General features: G+C 38.8%; 1 protein-coding gene across 1 annotated transcript in view; it reads right to left on the bottom strand.

Annotated features, from left to right (window-relative positions):
• Jak2 (Janus kinase 2) overlaps positions 1-22,206 on the bottom strand; it is a 71,412-nt gene that overhangs the window by 5,430 nt on the left and 43,776 nt on the right. Inside the window, exons 11-22 of the mRNA XM_006991075.4 lie at positions 20,855-21,041; positions 20,176-20,303; positions 17,669-17,803; positions 13,685-13,772; positions 12,876-13,003; positions 11,554-11,692; positions 10,037-10,188; positions 9,744-9,894; positions 8,843-8,979; positions 4,170-4,359; positions 3,506-3,630; positions 3,174-3,346 (exon numbers count right to left, since the gene is read on the bottom strand). Coding sequence (XP_006991137.1) covers positions 3,174-3,346; positions 3,506-3,630; positions 4,170-4,359; positions 8,843-8,979; positions 9,744-9,894; positions 10,037-10,188; positions 11,554-11,692; positions 12,876-13,003; positions 13,685-13,772; positions 17,669-17,803; positions 20,176-20,303; positions 20,855-21,041 — 1,733 coding nt within the window. The remainder of the gene's footprint in view (positions 1-3,173; positions 3,347-3,505; positions 3,631-4,169; positions 4,360-8,842; positions 8,980-9,743; positions 9,895-10,036; positions 10,189-11,553; positions 11,693-12,875; positions 13,004-13,684; positions 13,773-17,668; positions 17,804-20,175; positions 20,304-20,854; positions 21,042-22,206) is intronic.

The raw sequence follows: 22,206 nt of genomic DNA, 5'->3' as shown, positions 1-22,206 counted from the left end.
ATTATGAAATGTTTTGCCTTCAAAGAGAAGCTTGCAGGGACCCCACACAGAACTGCTCTTCTAGATCAGAAGCAGAAGTTCTGTCTAAAATAAGAACTCGCCATGAGAAAGCTCTCATTTCCCACCCTACACAGTGTCTACTGAACACTGCCTGAAGTTATATAGTGCGGTGCATGGGGTTTCTCAGTTCACATTGACTCTCTAATAGAACACTGGACCTCTGGGTATTTCATGTTTCTTTTATAACGGCCTTAATCTCATTCCCAAGGAAGGCATAATCATAGCCCAGTCTTTTCTGGGGAAGTGGAACTGTAGATGAACCCAGGGCTGATCTACCACTGAGCTAAATCACCAACCCTTCCTAATCATTTCTGAAATGCCCCTCCCTCCAGAAAGGACACATTCGAGTCAGGGAGGGCTCTATGTCTTTCTGGCTCCACTACTCCACCTAGTCTGTGACCTGTCAGTCACCCGATATCCCTTGTGAGGATTAAGAGGGGGTTGTTTGTTTCCGTAGTGGTTAGTGTGTTAGTCTTCTGTACATTCCAGAATCAATTCTCTGTCAGATGTACAGCTGGCAAAGATTTCCTTCTGTTCTGTAGGCTGCCTTTCCACTTGATTATTTCCTTCCCATACAGAAGCCTTTTAATTTCATCAAGTCTCAACTGTCAATGATTGCCTCTGTTTCCTGAGTAACCAGAGTCCTATTAAAAAAGCCCTCACCTATATGCCTGTATCTTGTAGTGAAGTGAATCCCTGACATGATCATGTTTTAACTGTAACTACTGCTGAATACACTGCCATATCTCTAAAATACAGGAAAAAAAACTCTTCCTTTAAAACACACTCATAATGCCATTATAACTTACTCTTATGTGAAACAATTTATTTCAAATTTTTTAAACTACGGTTCTTTCTGAACTAACAGTTTACAGTAACTTGGATGAGAAGTGATTTTAAAGCATTAAATAAACATAACCAGGACATATGGATAACTTGATGAATCTTAGAAAATATTTATAAATTGACAGTTGTATTTTTTATATTATTCTTTTTAAATTTCAGGTCAGACATCAAAATAAATTATATTTAATAAAAAATTTTTAAACACCATCCTTTAATATTTAATTCAAACAACACTACTTTAATAGTATTACTTCAGCGGAGAAATAAACCAGAAAGTCTATTGGAAACACATATGAAACCAAAACAAGTTCACTGTGGCATTCCTAGAGGACAAAAAGGCATCCTAAATTAACACATTTGAAACTCTGCATCAGCCAGGGTGGTGGCGCACACCTTTAATCCAGAAACTCCAGAGGCAGACAGGCAGATCTCTGTGAGTTTGAAACCTGTGTAGTCTACATATCAAGTTCTAGGCCAGCCAAGGATACAATGAGACCCAGTCTCAAAAACAACACCCCTCCCATCCCCCATTCCACCCCCACCTTCCAAAAAAACCCAACCCAACCCAAACAAACAAACCACAAAACTTTCACCAAGGTACATTTCAATGGAACCAATGATATCTATTGAACACATGAAAAACAAGGTATGCAGAACATGATGTTAAGATCTTCCTACTGAAGACATGGTGCTCACAGAACAGAGAAATCAAACTAGAACTCTACTGCTGGCCAGTCCTCATAGTACCGTAAAGTGTTACACAGGTTATTGTGGAGAATCGTCATATCCTGTGGGCAACAATACTCATCAGTCAGACGAAATACGTTTACTAGTGCAATAGTGGCAGCTCCATATGGGAACAACTGACTCCTTTCTAACTGGATTTGAGGCATGGTCCAAGGAGGGAATTCATGTATGGTCTAGTGGAAACCCAGTAAGTCCTTGGCTCAGGAAGTCCCAGGCACTACTGGGGAAGCTGCTGCCGTTGTTTTGAGGGATGGACCTGATGTGCCCACTAAATTACCTTCTAAATAATGGTGTTTATGTGTATCCACAAGGGCTGCTGTCAGCGCTAGTCTACGAAGCTCCTGTCTACAGTGGTCAGCAGTGGTTGTCATTCTCTTGAACTCACAGCAGCTGTGATTACATGCATAAAACTGGGCCTACCACCATTAGAAGAGAGGGGGGGTTATGGTCCCACCCCTTCATATTTATATTCAGTCCATGATTCCAAATATCTAAAAGAGATGTTTTCTTAAGTGGTGTAGCTGTGGGAAGTACAAACCCTTGCCTATGCGCCTTGTAAGCAAAGCATAATTAAACTTCCTGAGTCACCAGAATGAGAGCTAGTTGAGAATAGGAAGGAGATCAATGGGAAGGAGAGTGAGGCAAAAGAGAGTAAAGGTAATTGAAATATATTCCATGAATGTATGAAAAATGTTACAAAATCTATTTTTATGTTTTAATTAATATATGTTAAAATATAATAAGTAAAATGAATTATGAATGTTCCTGAAAATTTTAATTAAAAATCAAAAATTCTAACTCCAAATTTATAAATCCAGTATTTAATTAATGCCAGATTATAACGTTATCATAGTTTAGAAAGTTTAAATGTATAAATGCAAGGATCAAACTGAGCTTGAATCCGAGTGCTATAATTTATTAGTCTTGACACGTTGGGTAAGTTTATTTAACTTACATTTACAATTAAAGTCCCCTCCTGCTTCAAATGGAGCTCCAGGTAGATCTTCTAAGAAATGTTTGAGATCAGAAGTGCTTCAGGTTTCAGATCCTGGGACATTTACTTACATAAATGTCTGTCAGCTAAGCTTCCCGACTCCAGACCTGAAGCTCTGAGTACCACTCAGTGCCTAAGATGTTTCATGATTTAGTGCACTGGATTTTGGGTTTTCAGGCTAGGACTGTTGGATCTATAATAATCACAATAGATATTTTCCATGGATTGTAATAAGGATTCCTGAGAGGTTGGAGGGATGGCTCAGTAGTTGAGAACACATACTGCTCTTTCAGATGACCTAAGTTTAATTCCCAGCACCCACATCAGGAAGCTCACAACTACCTGCAGTTTTTTAAGAAAGATTATTTGAGATAATACATGAACACAGTTAGCTCAATACAAAGCATATGATAAATAGCAGTGCTAAACTGAATGCTATTAAATATTATATATTAAGTAACAGTAAAAACATTTGAAGCAAGTTCTCTAAAATTTCACTTTATTATACTGAAAAATGCCTACTCACCAGAATATGGGACTTTCGCCTGGTTCTTTTACCTTGTAGTATTCTTTGTCCTGTGGCAAGACTTTAGTTAATCCAAAATCTCCTATTTTAACTCTGTTCTCATTTTCCACCAGTATATTCCTTGTTGCCAGATCCCTGTGGATATACCTTTTGGTACCGAGATATTCCATGCCCTGTGGATAAAATACGTTTTTCTTTCAGTAGTTGTGTGAACATAATTTACATAACTGTATTCTACAAGTTCTCTTTATTAGTTAATGACAGTCTGGATGACTTTTGAGTTAGTTCACCACGTTTATCTCATCCACAGCAGACATTTAGGATGTTGGTACCTTGCATATCTGAGACGTGTACTGCAGAAGTTTTTTGTGATCTATCCGTTCTTTATGTTTTTGGAGATAGTCTCGTAAACTTCCATATGGCAAATATTCCATAATTAATCTTAGGTTGCGCCGACCTTTTAATATACAAAAGGAACATGATGTTTTACCATGCTATATTTTACTGATTAAATACTAGGAAAAAATGCATGTAAATGATTTAAGTATATACAAAATCTGGGTCCATGATGATAAAACTTTATTACAAATTAAAGGTGATATAGTATTTAAGAATACAGGCTTTTCAATCCAAAATTTTTTGAAAGAAGCATTAAAATATTTATCCTTTAACCTCTTTTAATTATTTATGTAAATTCAAATAAGTTGATAATGATTTTTTTAAATTATAACAAGTATCTAATACAGAAACATCTTAATAGACTACATAAGGAAGTTAATTTTGTTTTAAAAAAGTTAACACATTTTTCAGGAAGTGGTAAGAAGGGTGATTAACCAACCAGCCAAAACACTGGTGTAGTTATAGTCCATGATTTCCTTCACAATCCCCACACATCTTTCTCTGCATACTGACAAATCTTTAGACAACGGTATGTTTCCACTCCCAGGCTGTCAAAGACCTACTGTGAAGTTGAGACAGGTTTCCATGGGAACATACCAGCACTGTAGCACACGCCCTTGTACTTTACGATGTTGTCATGCTGCAAGGATTTCAGGATCTCAATCTCCCTTTCGAAGTCTCTGAGATGCTCTTCAGTGCTGTGCTGGAGTTTTTTAACAGCCACCACCTCCCCAGTGTTGTCCTGCAGAGGGTCATAGCGGCACATCTCCACACTCCCAAAGTTACCCTAGACAACACGTGACATTAGGATGGAAGCCAAACGTCTTCAAGACAACTACCACTGACTGCTAAATATACAGGAAGTACTTGGCAGCTAGAATTAATACAAAGAATTCTCAGTTTATGTTAGACAACTTTCGGAGCAAGAAATGGAAGTATTATTTTAAAAACTGGGTAGTATATCTATAAACAACTTCTTTGAGATGAATTATAGACTGAAAAATTATAGACTGAATTATACTTTTCCTTTATCTCAATGCCCCTTGATATTGCTATCAGTGACTGGTATCCATATTGCTATGGACTGAGTATGTGTAACCCCACACACACCAATTTACACAATGGAGGCCTAATTCCTAATATGATTGTACTTGGAGTAGCCTTATACAGGGTGATAAGATTAAATGGTCACAAGGGTGGCACCCTTATAAGAACAAGAATAACTCCAGAAGTTTCCCTCTCTAAAAGCCTCCATCTGAAGCCAGGCAGAGCCCTCACTCTAAACCAAATCCTGCCAGAACTCTGACCCTGGACTTTTCAGCCCCTAGAACTGTGAAGAAAAAAATGTTTGTTATGTTCATCCAGCCAGAACACAGTCTTTCATTATACAGACAAATACAAACTAATAAAGAATCTGCTTGACTTAAGCCTAAGAGATGGCTCAGCAGTTAAGAGCAGTGGCTACTCTTCCAGAGGACCTGGGTTCAATTCCCAGCACCCACATGGCAGCTCACAACTGCCTCTAACTCCAGTTCTAGTGGGTCTGATGCCAATGCACATAAAATAAAGTTAAATACATTTAAGAAAGAATGGCTTAGGTGATATTCCTACATTAAAGAAAAATGAGCAGTGTTTAAAGAAATGCACTCTCTCTTTATGTAGGAGGCATTGCACCTTATCCCACTGCTCCCCATGCCGTAGCTGTCCTCCAGGCCTGGCCCAGCTGGCACGTCCTCTGCTAGCCCAGCCTGGGAAGTACAGCTCTAACCCTCATCAAAGAAGCTTCTTTGTGCAGCACCAGGAGACCATTATGGGAGGCCACAAATGTCAAAACCAAGACACCCCACTGTGGGTGCCCATCCCTAACTGACATATTCACAACACCACTCCTGCAGCCATGGCCCAGAGAACACAGGGGAGAGGTGTCCATGAGAGACAGCCAGGAGACCAGGAAGTCTGGTCTGAGACTGTGACTTCTAGCCGTGACAGGGAAGCTGCACACCTGTGAAATCTCAACCATATGGCTGCCTACACAAGATCTGAACAATTTCAACACTAGTTGACATCCCAAAAATAACCAAACAGATCACAAGCACAAATAATTACAATTCTGACATCTGTTCCCACTTTGTGTCCTATAAAGAATCTTAAGAGCCTATGATCACTGAGGTATAAATGGGATGAATATATACTCCTCACCCTTCTCTGTATTCTGTTTGCTGACCACCTCTTCTCACTATTCTAAGAGCCAGTGAAGTACGTGGCACACAAAAGGAGCTCTAATATTTGTGTAATATCAAAACCACATGATTTCGGAAAAACTCAAAATGCGTAAGTAATTAAGACCCTTCCAAGGCTGTCTGATTCCTAACGTGCCCTTTAAACTTTCTTCCACAGGCTTGAAAGGGTGTGACCCTAATATGCTGTGGGATGGTCTGTATGTCAAATGCTCTGATTGGTTAATAAATAAAACACTGATTGGCCAGTGGCCAGGCAGGAAGTGTATAGGCGGGACTAACAGAGAGGAGAATTGAGAGAACAGGAAGGTGGGAGGAGTCACTGCCAGCCACCACCATGACAAGCAGCATGTGAAGATGCTGGTAAGCCACGAGCCACGTGGCAAGGTATAGATTTATGGAAATGGATTAATTTAAGCTATAAGAACAGTTAGCAAGAAGCCTGCCACAGCCATACAGTTTGTAAGCAATATAAGTCTCTGTGTTGACTTGGTTGGGTCTGATCGGCTGTGGGACCAGCGGGTGACAAGGATTTGACCTGACTGTGGGCAAGGCAGGAAAACTCTAACTACACTAATAGCTACCTATGGTCTTACACTTTGAATTTTCAAATTTGAAACACTGAGATTCTACCTAGGAAATAGAAATAAGTTGTTTTTCATTTTCAGGTTATTATAGTGTAATTATTAAACAAAATATGCATGCATGGTGTATAAAGTGATAATTAAGGGGTTGGGGATTTAGCTCAGTGGTAGAGCACTTGCCTAGCAAGCACAAGGCCCTGGGTTCAATCCTCAGCTCCAAATAAATAAATAAAGTGATAATTAAATACACACACACACACACACACACACACACAGAGTTATAAAACGTTCACTACAATCAAGTTAATTAACACAGAAGGCCTTAACCACACAAATGCTCCCACATCCACGCTCTTCATCAACTTAGAAGAGATGGAAGCATAAAAGGAAATCCAGGTCAGTGAGGGGCTGCACACTCTGATCACAGATTCTCAGAAGGTTGAGGCAGGAGGATTGTAGGTTCAAGGCTAGCACACACAACTAAGCAGGACCTTGTCTCAAAATAAAAAGGAGTTAGGGTATAACTTGGTGGTAGAGTATTTGCCTAGCACATGTGAGACCCTAAGTTTAATCCCCAGGATGGTAAAATAAAGGGAAGGAGAGAGGGAGGATGGATGTTAGCTGAAGATACCATTAGCATCTGAAGCTAAGAAAATTTTACTAGATTTCTTTAACTTCAAATAAATAGGATTCCCTCCCCCCCAAAGTGTTACATATTACCAAGAGAATTCTTTAAGGGAGATTATAATATCCCTTAAAAACTGTATTTGAGGACTTGAAAAGTCAGTTTGTTCAGAATCACAGGTAAAATCATTTTAAGGTTTTCATTATTCTGTTCCCACTAACTATATTCAGTAATTCAATGGCTAGTAGTTCTGGTCATAAAATATTTATATATAACAAACAATATTCAAATAGATTCAACAGAAGGGCAGGAAGGAGTCATACTAACTTTTCCCTTTTTCATAAATGGTTCTTTATTATGTTACCACAGCCAAATCTCTGGGAATAAAAGGTATGCTTTTTAGCTTCATGGGATATGATCTGAAAAAAGATTATAGACGATGATGTAACCGAAGCGCATTCACACAAAGCAAACACACATGTATGATAGCAGAAAGAGCATGGAGTCAAGCTCTTATCTCACAGCTGCTCCTATCTCGCCATGTAACTAGACAAGGTCTTTGAATTTCCTACACTTGATTTTTTATCATTGTAAAATGAAGAAGTTATTTTCATATTTAAAGTATAATTTCTTAAACTTTGCAAAGAATACTTTCTATGATATGTCAATAGGTAATAGAGGAAGAGGGAATGGAAAGGATTCTATGATCTAAGAAATTTTGGACATATACTGTAATATTACCAAGAAATGATCAATATTGCAAAAGTAATGAAACATTATATGGGATTATGTTATAAAAACATGGCTTCCACCTTGGATGCATGCTCTCAGCTACTACTTTGTAAGTCAGCCCTGTAGAAAGGTCCAGGTAAGCTTGGAAGGAGACCTGGCAATAGCCATGTTAGTGAGCTAGGAAAGAGATCTTCTAGTCAAGACTTCAGAGGGATATCTTGATCCAAAGCAACCCAAGTAAACTGTCCCCAGACCCCAATTTAAAGAAACTGGCAAGTTTTAGGGTAATTTGCTTCATATCAATAGATAATGAACATTCCCACTACCTAGACTTTTTTCCCCTCAATTGCTATATTCCTTCAAATATTCCCAAGAGTATTCCACATAAAAAGGAACAACAGTTATTAATATCATTAGGCTAATTTTAATATAACTATCAATGTTTAGTTTTTAGAAATTCAATTGGAACTTCTAATATAAGTCCAAGTCTTAGTGAGGCCTTCATGTTGTATCTGTGCCAAAATCCAGTTCATAATGAGATATGGTATAGATCCCTGTAAACAAGAGAACTTGCCACTACAATTGTGCGTGCTTATCATGGAGTCTTTTTCATCTTGATTGTTATCTACGCTATATGTGACTGTGCAACCTTTTAATGGAATCTCTGTTAATGAACATGGTAATTCAAGGTCCTAGGCTGTAAACAATCAGGTTATTTCTCCCAAGACCAAGTTGGAAAGGCAGAGAGAACACTGTGTTCCCTTCTCTATTGCACTAACTTACTATGAACTACCAACTCCCCCTCCAGGCAAGAGACCCGAATACATCCGTCTGGGAAGTACTCCTTAGCTTACCAACGATCCTATTACAAGATGTTGACTGTGCACTCTATGCTAAAGGACCTCAGGTATTCTTCAGTAAAGCGTCTATTCAACAGAAATATTCTCAAACATCCAACTTAAGCCTTTTGTCTACAAACACCCCTTAACACTTTTATGGAAAGTGAATTGAGCAGCTCTAACCCAATGCTTTCTTGTTCCCAAATAAAAGGATATATGATTATATTCTATTTGAAAACTTAGGACAGTTTACCTTGCCAAGTTGTTGCAGAAATTTCAAGTGTCTCTCTTCAAACTGTGTAGGGTCTCTGTCTTCAAAAGCACCAGAAAATCCTAGGGCACCTATTCTCACGTTTGGCAGCATGTCGTTTTCTGTTAGTAGTTCATAATCTGGAGGAATAGAGAACGACACTACAGTGAGGTGACAAATACATTCTCTGCCTAAAACTGATAGGTATTCAAGCTAAGAAGCAGAATGGATTTGGAATACTAAGTAACACAACTCAAAATTACTTAAATTATATTAATTGGAGCCTTTAGTTATTGCCCAGACTTTCAAGATAGATTTTCAAGAGGAAAAATACTTCAGAATAGTTGGTTTCAGTATTCACGAAGTGAGATTCTATTCCAGTGATTGCAGGGAGAAAGGTGTGCTGACTAACTATGGGACAGGCATACATTTACCTCAGCATTCTACAGGAGGGAGGACAGACGAAATAAATCTATCTCATGTTATAAAATAGGTGGGAACTAGGAAAACCAAAAGGGGCGTTGTTAAAAACTCTGTGCAGCCAAATAACAAATGTAATCAAATAAGCCTGCTTCTCACGAAACTGACAAATTAAATGTAGACTGGATTCTAAAACTCACATTGACATACACAGACAATAAATTTTGTGGTTAAGTTTTCTTGTTCAAACAAATAAACAAGTAAATAAAATTAGGTTATGGAAGGTGAAAAGATCTTTTTAAAAAATAAAGACTCCCCAGTCAAGTGGAACATGTATACAGCACAAGGACTCACAGGAATGTAAGAAAGGAAAAGGCCCGGAAGACAAAGCATTCTTTGCTGAGGTTACAAAATTACAGAGTATCCAGTGAAAGCAACAGAGGTAGAGAGACAGTGACAATGAGATGGCCCCATCAGTACCAACCTGGGGTAAACAGGCTGTTAAGGTCCCGGATGACTGCTCTGAAGGCAGGCCTGAAATCTGGCTCATAATCCATGCAATTGTTTATAAGGTTTGCTAATTCTGTCCATTTAGGTGCAGGAAGCTGATGCTTATCCTCATAAAACTGCAGCTTCTATAATTAGAGAACCAAATGCTAAGAATGAGTTCTAGAGCACTGTTATTGACCTTTTCACAATGAGGTGGGCTACGAAATGTCACACCATGTGAAAGCAACCTGGAGAATCAGGCTGTACTTCCAGTCTGTATGAACTTACTCTTTGAGAATCCAGAGCACTCAGAGGCCTGTCTCCTCCACTGCAGATTTCCCACAGAGTGGTACCAAAACTCCATTTGTCTGTTGCCAGATTTAGGTTTTTAGGATTTTCAATGCATTCAGGTGGTACCCAAGGTATTCTCTCCTGGAGAACTTTTAAACAACAGGAACAACTATAGTTAAATACGCTCCGCAAATCATTGTTTTATATGTGAATAGTTTTCATACTTATTTGAATGATTAAGTCTTTCATGGTTGTAGAGGCCTGGTCTGGCTCATGTTTGCTAAGCTTAAGAGCAGGATGATCCTTGAAATCCTACTTCAGTAACCAACTTTAAAAATTAAGATCCACAAAGACTAAGTCATTTTCCCATGGTTACACATTTTTTAACAGCATTGTTGGACTTAGTATCCTGTGTAATGAAGTTTGGATCAACTAAACTTCTTTCTATTAAACCAAAATGTCTCAGCTGGCATACCATTTTCATTACCTTCCCATTAGTTCTGTTTCCCTCTCACAGGAAGAAATATATACATTTTTTATTTAATGTTTAATTAAAAAATATTTACAGCATATAAGTAATGTTACATCATTGATTGGCAGAGGCCACTATGACAAGGCCCAACAGGCATTATAATAGCAGACAAGTGATTTAATTACACCAAGATAGTCTTAGCATGGAACTGACAGACTGGGTAATGTTCATTCATGGAGCTCCCCAAGTAAAGCTTCTGTAGTCCTCGACTCCATGACAAAGAACATATCTGAGAAAGGAAGCAACAGGGTAACTCTCCCTTCTGGAATTCGGACACAGAGAATGAGGACAATATTATACCTTTTGGTAAAACAATATGGGTACTTTTCTACATAGCAAGGAGATTAAAGAGTTCATTAGTTCCTCTCTCCTTTACCATAGAGAAGTTTTTTTTTGTTGTTAATATTTTAACTTCTCATCCAAAAAGATCAATTTCCTCAAATGCCAGATCTAAAAACCCTGTAAGACTTTCTTCTCTACACTACTCTCCTATTATCATTATCCTTACTTCAAAGTCAGCCATCAAAGTTAAGTAGCACTGGCTAAACCAGAATATTGTACACCAATGCACAAATGCAGGAAGAAAATCAGTAAATATACAGCCAGCAATGTGGCTTAGGTGGATAAAGGTACCTGCAGCCAAGTTCAAGGAGCAGGGTTCAATCCTGAGGACTTATATGACCAACTCCCACTAGCTACCTTCTGATTTCCACACGTGTTCTGGCATAGGCATGCCCCCATACACACACATGCACAAAACAATAATTTCATAGTCTGTGGTGACATGCTTATACAAAAGAAGAAATGAACATGGTCACAATTTAGTTGTAACTTAATTTAAATTACTACAAGTAGTAGCTAAATGTCATTAGTAAGCAAGAACACTATTAAACTAGAATTAAAGGAAAATTAGCAATATGATTTTTATGGTACCACCCAAATAAAATGTAAGAAAGCCAAATGCAGTCAGTAGAGAACTTACTGTCCTTTGGTAGAACCGTAATGCTAATGCCAGGATCGCTAAGTTTGATGAAAGGCGGATTCCCTGTTTTCCTGTCTTCTTCTCTGATAAGCAGGATATTTTTGGCACACACATTCCCATGAATAAGAGATTTTTCTTCCTATTAAAGTTAAATGCACATACACTCAAATACCAATACACAAATGTGTGTGCATATAATATGCCCAAAGCTACAACTTAGATTTAAAGAAGACAAAAAACAACAGAGTAACTACTAGTTTGAAGGCATACTTTGAGACAAGAAAAGGAAGTCTTCAGTTTCTTACTATTACTGATACAATAATTTATGCCCACACTGAAATGAGCATTACTTTTCAAAGGAGAGATTACAAATGATAAGCATTTCTAGGTGGTAACTGGCATTAGGAAAGACTACTCTAGTTCAATAAATGTATACTAATGACAGGTGGGCACTCTGGTGGTCTGCACCTCTGTCAACACTACTTTCTCACTGAATGCTATTCAACTGCCCACAAACACCACAAGGTGTCTTCTGCTATCACAGCAGGATGATAGGATTCTATAAATTTTTGGTTAAATTTTCTAAACCCAGGTGTGTTGTGGGATATTATTTTAACTGTGTAAAGGTGTGTTACATTTGTTTCTGCTGCTTTTGTTAACAATGCAAAGACGTGTCATATTGGTTTGATGAAATAAAATTAACCTGGGGTCAGGAGGCTGAGTCAGCAACCGGCTGACAGGAAGTGGTGGGGAGGAGCTAAGTGTAGCGAGGGTTCTTAAGTGGGGCTGAGCAGAGAACTCGGGGGTTTTTTGGGAGACACAAGCAAGGAGAGAAGATCAGCTGTTTGCTATTCAGCCTCTGAGCAAGCCGAATTTCACCTCAACCTTTGAACCCCGAGTTCTATAGAGGGATAGAAATGTAGATAAAGCTAGAGTTGGTGCCCGAGGGAACAGCATGCCAGCCTGGCTGCGGCCTGTGCGGCAGAACCGCTGCTGGTGGCTGCAGGGCTGCAGCTGCCAGCTGGGACAGCAGCTGCTTATGGTGCAGCTACTGTACTGAATGCAGAACGCCACAGGGGATATAAAACCTGGGTGCCTGTGACAGTCCCAAGAGATTGTGGAGTAACAGCACTGTCTTTCAAAGCTGATTTCCTACCTACATACGTCTGTAACAGTACCTTTCAACGCCTAACATTATTTTGAATGACTTGGCACTCATTCCAAGATTTATTTCTGGTTGTCAGGTTGAAATAAGTATATTACTTTCATGAAATAAAACAGCAAGTTTTAGTTTTTTAAAAGAGAACACAGCAATTACTTACTAGAAAATGCATGGCCCATGCCAACTGTTTAGCCACTCCAAGTTTCCATAATATATTTAGGGAATTTTTGTTTTTTTTCAGGTATGTATCCAGTGATCCAAATTTTACAAACTCTTGAACCAAAATGTCTGCATTAAAATATAGGTAATAATAAAGCTCAAGTATATATCCAATTAAAATGTTCAATTAAAAATTTCAAAATATTTGTGTTATTTGTGGCTACAATATGTGAATAAATTAAATTAAGTAAACTGTAGTAATTTAAAGGAAACTTAATGGATATACATCATTACACTTTTGTTTCTAGCTTATTCACAACAGTAAGAGGTAGGACTCCAAACAATTTATACCTAACACATAATTGTATATATAACATAGTATATTTTATACAATGTAAATATACTGGAGAACACACCTAGTGCCAATATTCAGTCACTTCAATCAGTTTCATTAATAATTCAATCTGCCATTTCTCTGCTTTGTTTTCATAACTACAAATAAGCTTGTACTGAAAAGGGCCAGTTGCCCCAGTTACACGAGTCACCCACGATCTGTATTGTTGTTTGTTTACTGTAATACTCCTCCCATCATCATATGTCATTATAACAAGACATAGTAACTCTAGTCAGCAGTTTAGCTCTAACACCAGTTTCCTTTTTCACAAGATATAACCGAACAGGCCACAGTGCTTTCAAGTTCAACGGCATTTGTAAGTCCATGGCTGTAATGGCCCCCGCTGTAGTTAGTCCTAAACAGTGACTCTCTGAGGCAGGCACGGCACCAACAAGGGAATCAGCGGCTGGACTTACTCTCCTCTCCACAGACACACACTCCGTAGTTGAGGACCAAGTGCTTGTGAGAAAGCTGACTCATCATGCTTGCCGCTTCAAAGAAAGACTGCGGGGAGGAGACAAGAAATGTGAGGGTTCTGTTCAGTGACGGCCACTGCTGTGCGTAATTCAGAAAGACACTGACTTAGTCTTACTCTCACATGGACATTACAAGTTTTAGTACAGTGCCTTTCAAACTTACTCTTTTTAAATACTCAGTTATTTATTTTTTGAGACAGGGTTTCTCTGTGTAGACCTGGCTGTCCTGGAACCTTTTTTGTAGACCAGGCTGGACTAGAACTCACAAAGATCCACCTGCCTCCCAAGTACTGGGATTAAAGGTGTGTGCCACCACGTCTGGCTTCAAACTTATTCTTAAGCAGGTGAAATTGTGGAGGAATCTATAAAGCTCTGAGTGGTTATGTTTAAAGGGAGCAGCCTCTGTATATGTAAAGATTTAATAGTACCTATAACACAACACTGAAAATAATGAGTGCATTAGTGAGTTATTTGTAAATCCTGTTACTTTTAGGCTGGGATGATGGCCTCGTGGTTAGGAGCACTGGTCTTCCAGAGGACCTGGGTTTGTTCCCAGCACCCACATGGCCACTAATAACCATCTGTAATTCCAGTTTCAAGGGATCCCATACCCTCTTCTGACCTCCACAGGTACTCATGGTGCACAGACATACATGCAGGCAAAACACCCATGCACATAAAGTAAAAACAAGTAAACTAAAAAATAAATAAACAAACCCTAAGGATAAATTTTACAGAAAAAATTAAAGTCCTAGAATCTTCTATAGTTTAATCATGCAGCCATAGATGTTCCTTTAAGAAAAGTAACAACTTTGATAGAACTCAAGAGCTGGTGAAGGAACTCTAGAGACTCCAGAAGGAAGGCAACACGAGACCAGTCAATTTCATACTGTCTCTTTCCATCCAGCTCTTTCTATGTCTGGTCACTTTTGTTTACTATCCAATGTCATTTAGCAGGCTACCTCGTCCTTGCTCTGCACTGATTTTTCCCCGTACCCTTACTTTGTCTTCTCTCAAAGACCCCAGTCTGGTTTGGTTTGTAGACCTGTGTGCCTCAGCCTCCTGGGAGACAGGACCTTCTCTAGCATCATTACCACTCTTTGCCGTCTACCTTTTGCCAAAATGCCCTTCCCCCTCCTTTTCTATTTCTATTCCCATTCCAATCTCTCTCCTCTTCTTCCTCTCCCAGTACCATCCTCTAGTCTTAGAGTATTTATCTTTTCTTTTTCTTTACACTCACACCCATAATAACTAACATTTTATACATACAGTACAATCAATGTCCCATTATTTCCTAAAATGATTAGTGCTTAAAGGAGACTGTTTTATAGTTTGACTCTTACTCTATGTTCATAGTGGGCCTATTCCTAGACAGTGACTATTGCTGAGGACAATATTCTACATACAGGAAAAAAACTGAGGACAGAGCCTGGTATCCTGAACACCAATCTAGTCAAGTACATTATAGATGAATGAAATTGTGAAAGAATAACTACATCCTAAAACAAGTAAGGTGGAGAACAATAGACAGAGATACCCAAATGCTGACCTCTGACCTCCAAACACACATACCCTTACATACATACATGCATACATATGCCCCCACACACAACCCCTAAACACAGAACTTCCATATGACCCAGCTATACTGTTTCTAAGAATAAATTCAAAGGACTCTATAACCTACTAGCTATACCTACACATCCATTGATATTGTTGCTATGTTCACAATAGCAAAGAAATGGAAACAGCCTAGATGCCCATCAACTGATGACTGGATAATGAAAAGATAATACATATATACAATGAAATATCATTTAATCATAAAGAAAAGTGAACTTATTAGTTTGAAGGAAACTTAACAGAACTGAGAAAAACAGTGTTAAGTACAGTAACTAACTGGGGTTCCAAAGACAATTATCACATGCTCTCTTTCATATGTGCATCCTACCTACCGTCTACTTTTCATGCATGTGAATTTACATGGGAGTTCAGCATCCAAGATACTAGCAAAGAGCTCATGAGAGAAGGTTCTTTAAGGGGAGGGGGATAACAGAATGCAGACAGACACAGATACGGATAGAAAAGTTGAAGGAGAAATGCTGGAGGTGAAAAGATTGAAGGATTGAAGAGGAGAGGAGAGATATGGGGGAGGTTGTCAATAAAAACTAATCATGTGTGAAAAGCCATAAGTAAATCAGTCTGTAAGCTAATAAAAGAAAAATAAAACAAAAGTCCCAAGAGTGTGAACAGAGGGATCTTGTGTATGTAGATAAAGCTGTTCCCAGAAGCCACAGATGGTTAAGCAAACGTCCCAGCACCAGAGGGTGGGCACCAGAGGGTGGGCTACTCCTGCACACGGTTGGTCAGTGAGGCCTGAGGCTCTGCTATTGGTTGTGCACCACACTGGACTACAAGATGCCACATGCCTAGTCCCAGGACACAGATCGACCATGCTGGAACTGGGCTGGAAGCTTCCTCTCTGCCAGTTAGCCCTCACAGTGCTGGCTCCTAGGGCAAAGTTATCATCGACAGTCTTACTCAGCTATGGATCCTGTGTGCAACAATACCTATCAGCCAGACAAGAACGCCTAATGGTGCAACTGCGGCAAGTTTTCATGGGGGTAAGCAACTGCTTTCTGATTAGACTTGAGACTTGCTTCACTGGAGAAAGTCACGTCTGGTGCTGTAAAGCTGGCCAAAGTTTGTGACTGGGGGCGGGGGGGGGGGCGTGGTTAGAGGCCTGAGTGGTGAAGCTACTGCTAAATGAACATGATATTCCCAGCCAAATGCCCTGAAAATAACTGTTCTGCCACAGATTAGTGCTGCTGCCAGTTTTGGTCTAAGAAGCTTCTCTTTGCAGTGGTCAGCAATGAGCACAGCAACTGGTAAATGGTCAAAATACTGAAAATAGGTGACTCAAATTCTCAGCCATAAATCAGACCTCTCTGTCAGCCTCCTCTGTGATTGTCTGAACAAGAAATGTCCCGATAAGGTTATGTCTCTGAACACTTGGTCTCTACTTGGTGGTGCTATTTGGGAAGTTAAGGGGCCTTTAGGTGAGCCTTGCTAGAGGAAGGAGTTCACAGGGTGATCTTTGAAAGTTTATAGCTTTGCCCCACACTTCCTGTTCTCATCCCACCCCCACCTGTACTGGGATGAAAAATGTCATTCCGCCGCCTCCCCCTTCTGTCACCATGCCATGATTTCCATGCTATGATGGACTCCTATCCTCCTGGAATTACAGGTGAAAACAAACGTCTATAAGTTGCTTTTGGTTCTGGTGTTTGTCACAGCAATGGAAAGGTAACCACTATCCCTACAAGACTCAGGATCACTGTAGGAGGAAGACCGAAAGCAGGAGAAAGGGTGGTGTGCAGCACTTGCTCCTGGGCCTGACACTGATGCTGCACTCGTGAACTCAAAGCAGCCACGTTTACCCGAGCAGATACACACAAGATGAGCCCCTCACTACTTTTTCAGGGGGAGGAGCTCGAGACCCACCACTCCCTAAGGATTTTAATGGTTGATAGGGGAGGCTTTCCTTAATGGTGGAGCCCCTGGTAAGATGCCGACATTCCTGCAAACAAACCTCATCCATGCTCCTGGAAGGAGCCCTGAAGAAACGCATTGGTCTCATACACACACATCCCAAGAGATAAAAGTAGAACACGTGTTAGGTGGGAAGAGAGCGAGGATCACTGGGAGGGGATCCGAGAGGTTAACAGGAACTGAATATCTGAAATACATTCTGTAAGTGTATAAATATGTCATAATGAAACCTATTATTATACATAGTTAAAATGTGCAATAAAAGCATAAATTTTATAATTTGAAGTCTCACACATGCATTTCATGTGTTTGTGAATGAGCTTCTTTATATAGTATAAAAAGATACATGAAGGATCCAATAAGCATACACACCTCCGAATAATTTCTATGTGCTTTCTCCAGAACTTTCAAAAGAACTTCTGTTTCATGCAGTTGACCATAGTCTCCAACTTCTCTTCTTACACCTTTAAAAATTTTTGTAAAAGTACCTTGGCCAAGACTTTCATTCTTTAAAAGAAAGAAAGAAAGGTAAGGGGGAGGTGAATAAAGACAGATAAAGTAAAGGAATTAGAAAATACATTCAATTAACAAAAACTCTTTTTAATAGCAAACATTTCTTTTATAAATGAACCAAAATTTGAGGTATGAAATTAATTCTTCCTCCTCAAGTGGTAATTAAAAACAGAAAACAAAGATTAGTAAATAAAATATTTTGTGACTCTCTCTTATTTTCCCATTTCCTGCAAAGGCTACAATTATTACATGTTACAGAGCCAGTATTTGCCTAAATTTGCTTACAAGTGATCCTTTTCCTTTAGCGGTCCTGGTACAACACAAAGGAGAACAGCGGGGTGTGGGGGAGGCTGTCCAGCCTTCTGGCGGCTTTATAACCCTGTGCTTCTGTTGTCTTGGGTGTTCTCCCCAGGCTCCCTCCCACTCCTGCTTCTCTTGTTTCTTGGCACTATGTAGCCCAGGTTAGCCTTGAACTCAGTATGCCTTGGACTCTTCATATAAAGAATAGTAATATGTTTTCCTGTAAAACCGCCTTGATTTAACAAGTGAATAAACACATGGAAGCACCAAAGCATGAAATCAACCAGACATACATTTTTTATCTATCTTTCCAGAGAAACTGCTGAACCCCGCACTCTGAAGCAAGTCTGCCTGGGGTCAAATCCAAGCTCTAGCACCTGGTGCTTTACAACGTCAAGTCCCCAGTTCCTCTGTGCTTTCTGTTGTGTGTGAAAACCAGTGTCTTTACATTCTGGAATTCCTCTCCCTCTCCCCTTCACACTCTCTCTGTCCCTCTCCTCTGCCCCAACACTCCTGTCTGGTCTTTCACTGTTTCTGAGGCTGAGGCTGGCCTGGAATTCACTATTGTACCTCAAGCTAGTCTTAAACTTACAATCTTCCCCTCTCAGTCTCCTGAGGACAGGAGTGACAGGAACAAGCCAAGACACTTAATTTAAAAATCTACAGTTTGTTATTAAATTTGGGGTACTGTGATTACAGTCAGGACTCGGCACACTAGACAGACACCTACCACTGGGCTCCATCAGGTCTGTCTTCCAATTCACTCACTCTGACCTCAGTGGTGGGTGCACAATACACTTTCTAAACTGTCTATTAAGCAGCAAGTCTAAGACTACATTTTTCATATCTATGCCTTTTTCTCAGAAATTTTGTCTTTTAAATAATACATTTTAAATGTTTTCACTTTACTGTTTTCAACTCTTTTTTAAAGACACCTACATTTTATGGTCTCTACTTGAAAGTTACATGAAGTTACTAGAAGTGTAAGTTTGATGACTCCTACTTAATCCTAGATAATTTCCCAGTATGTTTCAATTTTTTAATACAAAGTTCATGTTTGCAGTTAGTTTTATCTATGGGAATCCTGGAAGCCGGAGTTAAGAGATTCTCTTTCTTTTCTTTTTGGTTGTTTGGGGTTTTTTAAGATAAGATCTCACATAGCCTAGTATACCCTTCAACTCTGTATAAAGCTAAGGATGGCCTGGAACTCCTGGTATGCCTGCCTTTCCCCCCCACAGTGCTGGGATTATATTCCTGGCTCAGAGTATGTTTTCAAAAAGTCTGCATGTGTTTCTTCCAAGCATCTTTGGTACAGTCTCTAACTTACTGGCTTACTGCTCCTCAGATCGTGTAGGTAACAAATATAATACAGGTAATACAGCAAAGCTTAACTCAAAAACTTATGAACTCCTCTGTTTTTCTAAGTCAATTAAAACAGACAATATTAATTTTCTTCTCCTATGGCTAGCAGGTAAAAATTTTCACATTCTATACAATAGATGCATATTCTTCAGGTCCCAGTTCTATTCAGAGAAGAATCTCACTTTTAATTCCTGCCCTTGAATGAGCCTAGGATCAGCCCTCTTTCTCTATGCTTTTCATTTTAACCTCCATGATAGAAAGACTCTAGCCCTCTAATACACCGCTAAAAATTAAATCAGCACCTCCTACATACTGTCTTGTTTTCAGTTCCTTAGAGATAACCTACTGATTTCCCCTTACCTGTTTGCATATGGGGGAGCCAAGACAGATGTCTTTTGTAGAAGATCTTTAACTTTTAAAATTTATAATTTAAAATTTTAAAAATATTTTGAAATTTCTGAAAAGAGAATATAACTCCACTATTAACTTTGCTAATTTCTGCTGTAATGTTGGCATATTTTCTAAGATTTATGGATTTTATGAATTGTATAAATGATATAAATCTTGAGATTTAAGTAAAATTTTATAATGTAAGTTTATAATAAAATATGTCAAGTATCACACAAATGTAATAGCAAGTAAGAAATAAAAAAGGTATTGCTTTAAAAGGACAAAACCACAATTATAAAGATCTAATGGCTTACAAATATCAAATCTTCATTTCTGATTTTGTGAAACACCATTTGGTTCACGTTATTATGCCTCTGTAATGTTGGTGAGATCTGAACATCAGAAACACCATTTGTTCTGAAGACGAGAAGGTTTGATTTATCTGAAAAAAAAAAAAAGAAAACACAAGCTATTTATTTTCACATGTGGAGGAATTTGTATAAAATCAAAGCGTATCAAAACTATGAACTGCTACGAAGATGTGATGTGAGTGTGCTCTGTGTCTAAGAAATTCCCAAAGCTGTTTAGTTACTGTAGGAGTTTGGTTTAGCTCTGACTGATAGAAGAAACACATTCAAACTTACAATCATTTTGGGAATTTTAAAGAAGCTATTTTAAAAGATTTTCAATCTTACTATTTATTTAAAAACTAAAATCCTAAAAATATATGAAAAGTATTAACTTAAAACACACTTTGGTAGTGAGACTGTCCAGTTCCATAAGTGAGCGGCTGACAGGTTGCAAACAATGGTCTTTAAGATACATGTCAGAATGGAGCTTCCAGTCACTCACAGGCTCTGTGTACTAAAGCACACCAGAAAAATCAGCTTGCTTTCCTATAATGCTGCCTTTTGCTACTTCTTCCAAATCATCACCCACCACACACAGTCCAAGACTAGCCCTATCTCTAAAATACCTGGAGAGTTATCTTACCTTTTGGCTTTGGGGGACAACATTTAGTAAACTGGAAGATGATACTATCTGAGCGCACAGTCTCCATTTGGTAGCAATTCAAAAGGTCCTTAAGGCTACTGAAGTTCTTCTTAGTTCCACTGAGATTGTACTCTCTATTCTCATTCTTCATAATCAAACAGTGTTTATATTCAATAACATTTTCTCGCTATATTAGTTTAAAAAAAAAAAAAAGGAGGGAAAAATCACAATGGTAATCATGCAGATTACAGAGCCAAAGGGGCTATCATAAAAACAACCAACAGAGTATTTACACATTGAAACTGTAACTCCTAAAGCAGCGCCTCCAGAGGGCATCCAAACACCATGCCATATCCTCCAGAAGCTGACATCACGTGATCTCATTAGAAGAAATACTCAACAACAGCAGCACTGTCTGTAACAGCTTCCCCTTGTCTCACACTGGGCAGCACATGCTCTTCATCAGCTCCTGCTTCCTCCTCCTCCATCCTTCCCATGGTCACACGATCTGGTTTGATTATTAGTACTTGATTGCTGAGGCCCTCCCTAAAAGGACTAACCCCTTTCCATAGCAAAGATGCATATTCCATTGTATACTATTCTATTTTTAAAATTATCTCTAGTATGGCATTTTTTATCTTAAAAATATTTGTCTTATGTAATAAACTATGAACTACTTCACTCATATTAACAATTTGACCTGCTTTTTATTACTGTATTCCTCCCATTTTGAGCCATTTATGAAACAACTGCTAATCCCTCAAGGCAATCTGTCTTTTGGATTCTAAAAGACCTTTCTGAATAAAAAAGATCTTTTCTGATATTGTCATACTAATCACAATAATTGAGTGTTTTTAGTATATTTTAAAATTTTTGTTTTCCAACAGACAAGTTTCTGAAACATAGGTTTGTGCCATATGTTCCCTGATTCCTTATCACTCATATTAGGCACATATGATAAACATAAAAATTTGTGCATTTTGAGTTAATAATTTAATACCACAAACAGTCATGTGGTATCAGACGATACTCTGAAGCTAAGACTGTTGGTGTATATAATAGTAAAGTGATGAGATACGTCTTCTGCATTTGAAGACAATTCTTTTACTACATGTGCTGATACAAGATAGTTGCTTTATGAAAATAATTGAATAATAATATCTTTCTTTTCTTTTCTTTTTCTTTTTTTTTTCTTTTTTGGTTTTTTGAGACAGGGTTTCTCTGTGTAGCCTTGGCTGTCCTGGAACTTACTCTGTAGACCAGGCTGGCCTTGAACTCACAGAGATCCACCTGCCTCTGCCTTTCAAGTGCTGGGATTAAAGGTGTGAGCCACCATCACCTGGCTGCATTCT

This window comes from Peromyscus maniculatus, chromosome 1 (assembly GCF_049852395.1).
Source record: "Peromyscus maniculatus bairdii isolate BWxNUB_F1_BW_parent chromosome 1, HU_Pman_BW_mat_3.1, whole genome shotgun sequence".
NCBI classification, from domain to species: Eukaryota; Metazoa; Chordata; class Mammalia; order Rodentia; family Cricetidae; genus Peromyscus; species Peromyscus maniculatus.
This window is presented reverse-complemented; position numbering and strand designations above follow the sequence as displayed.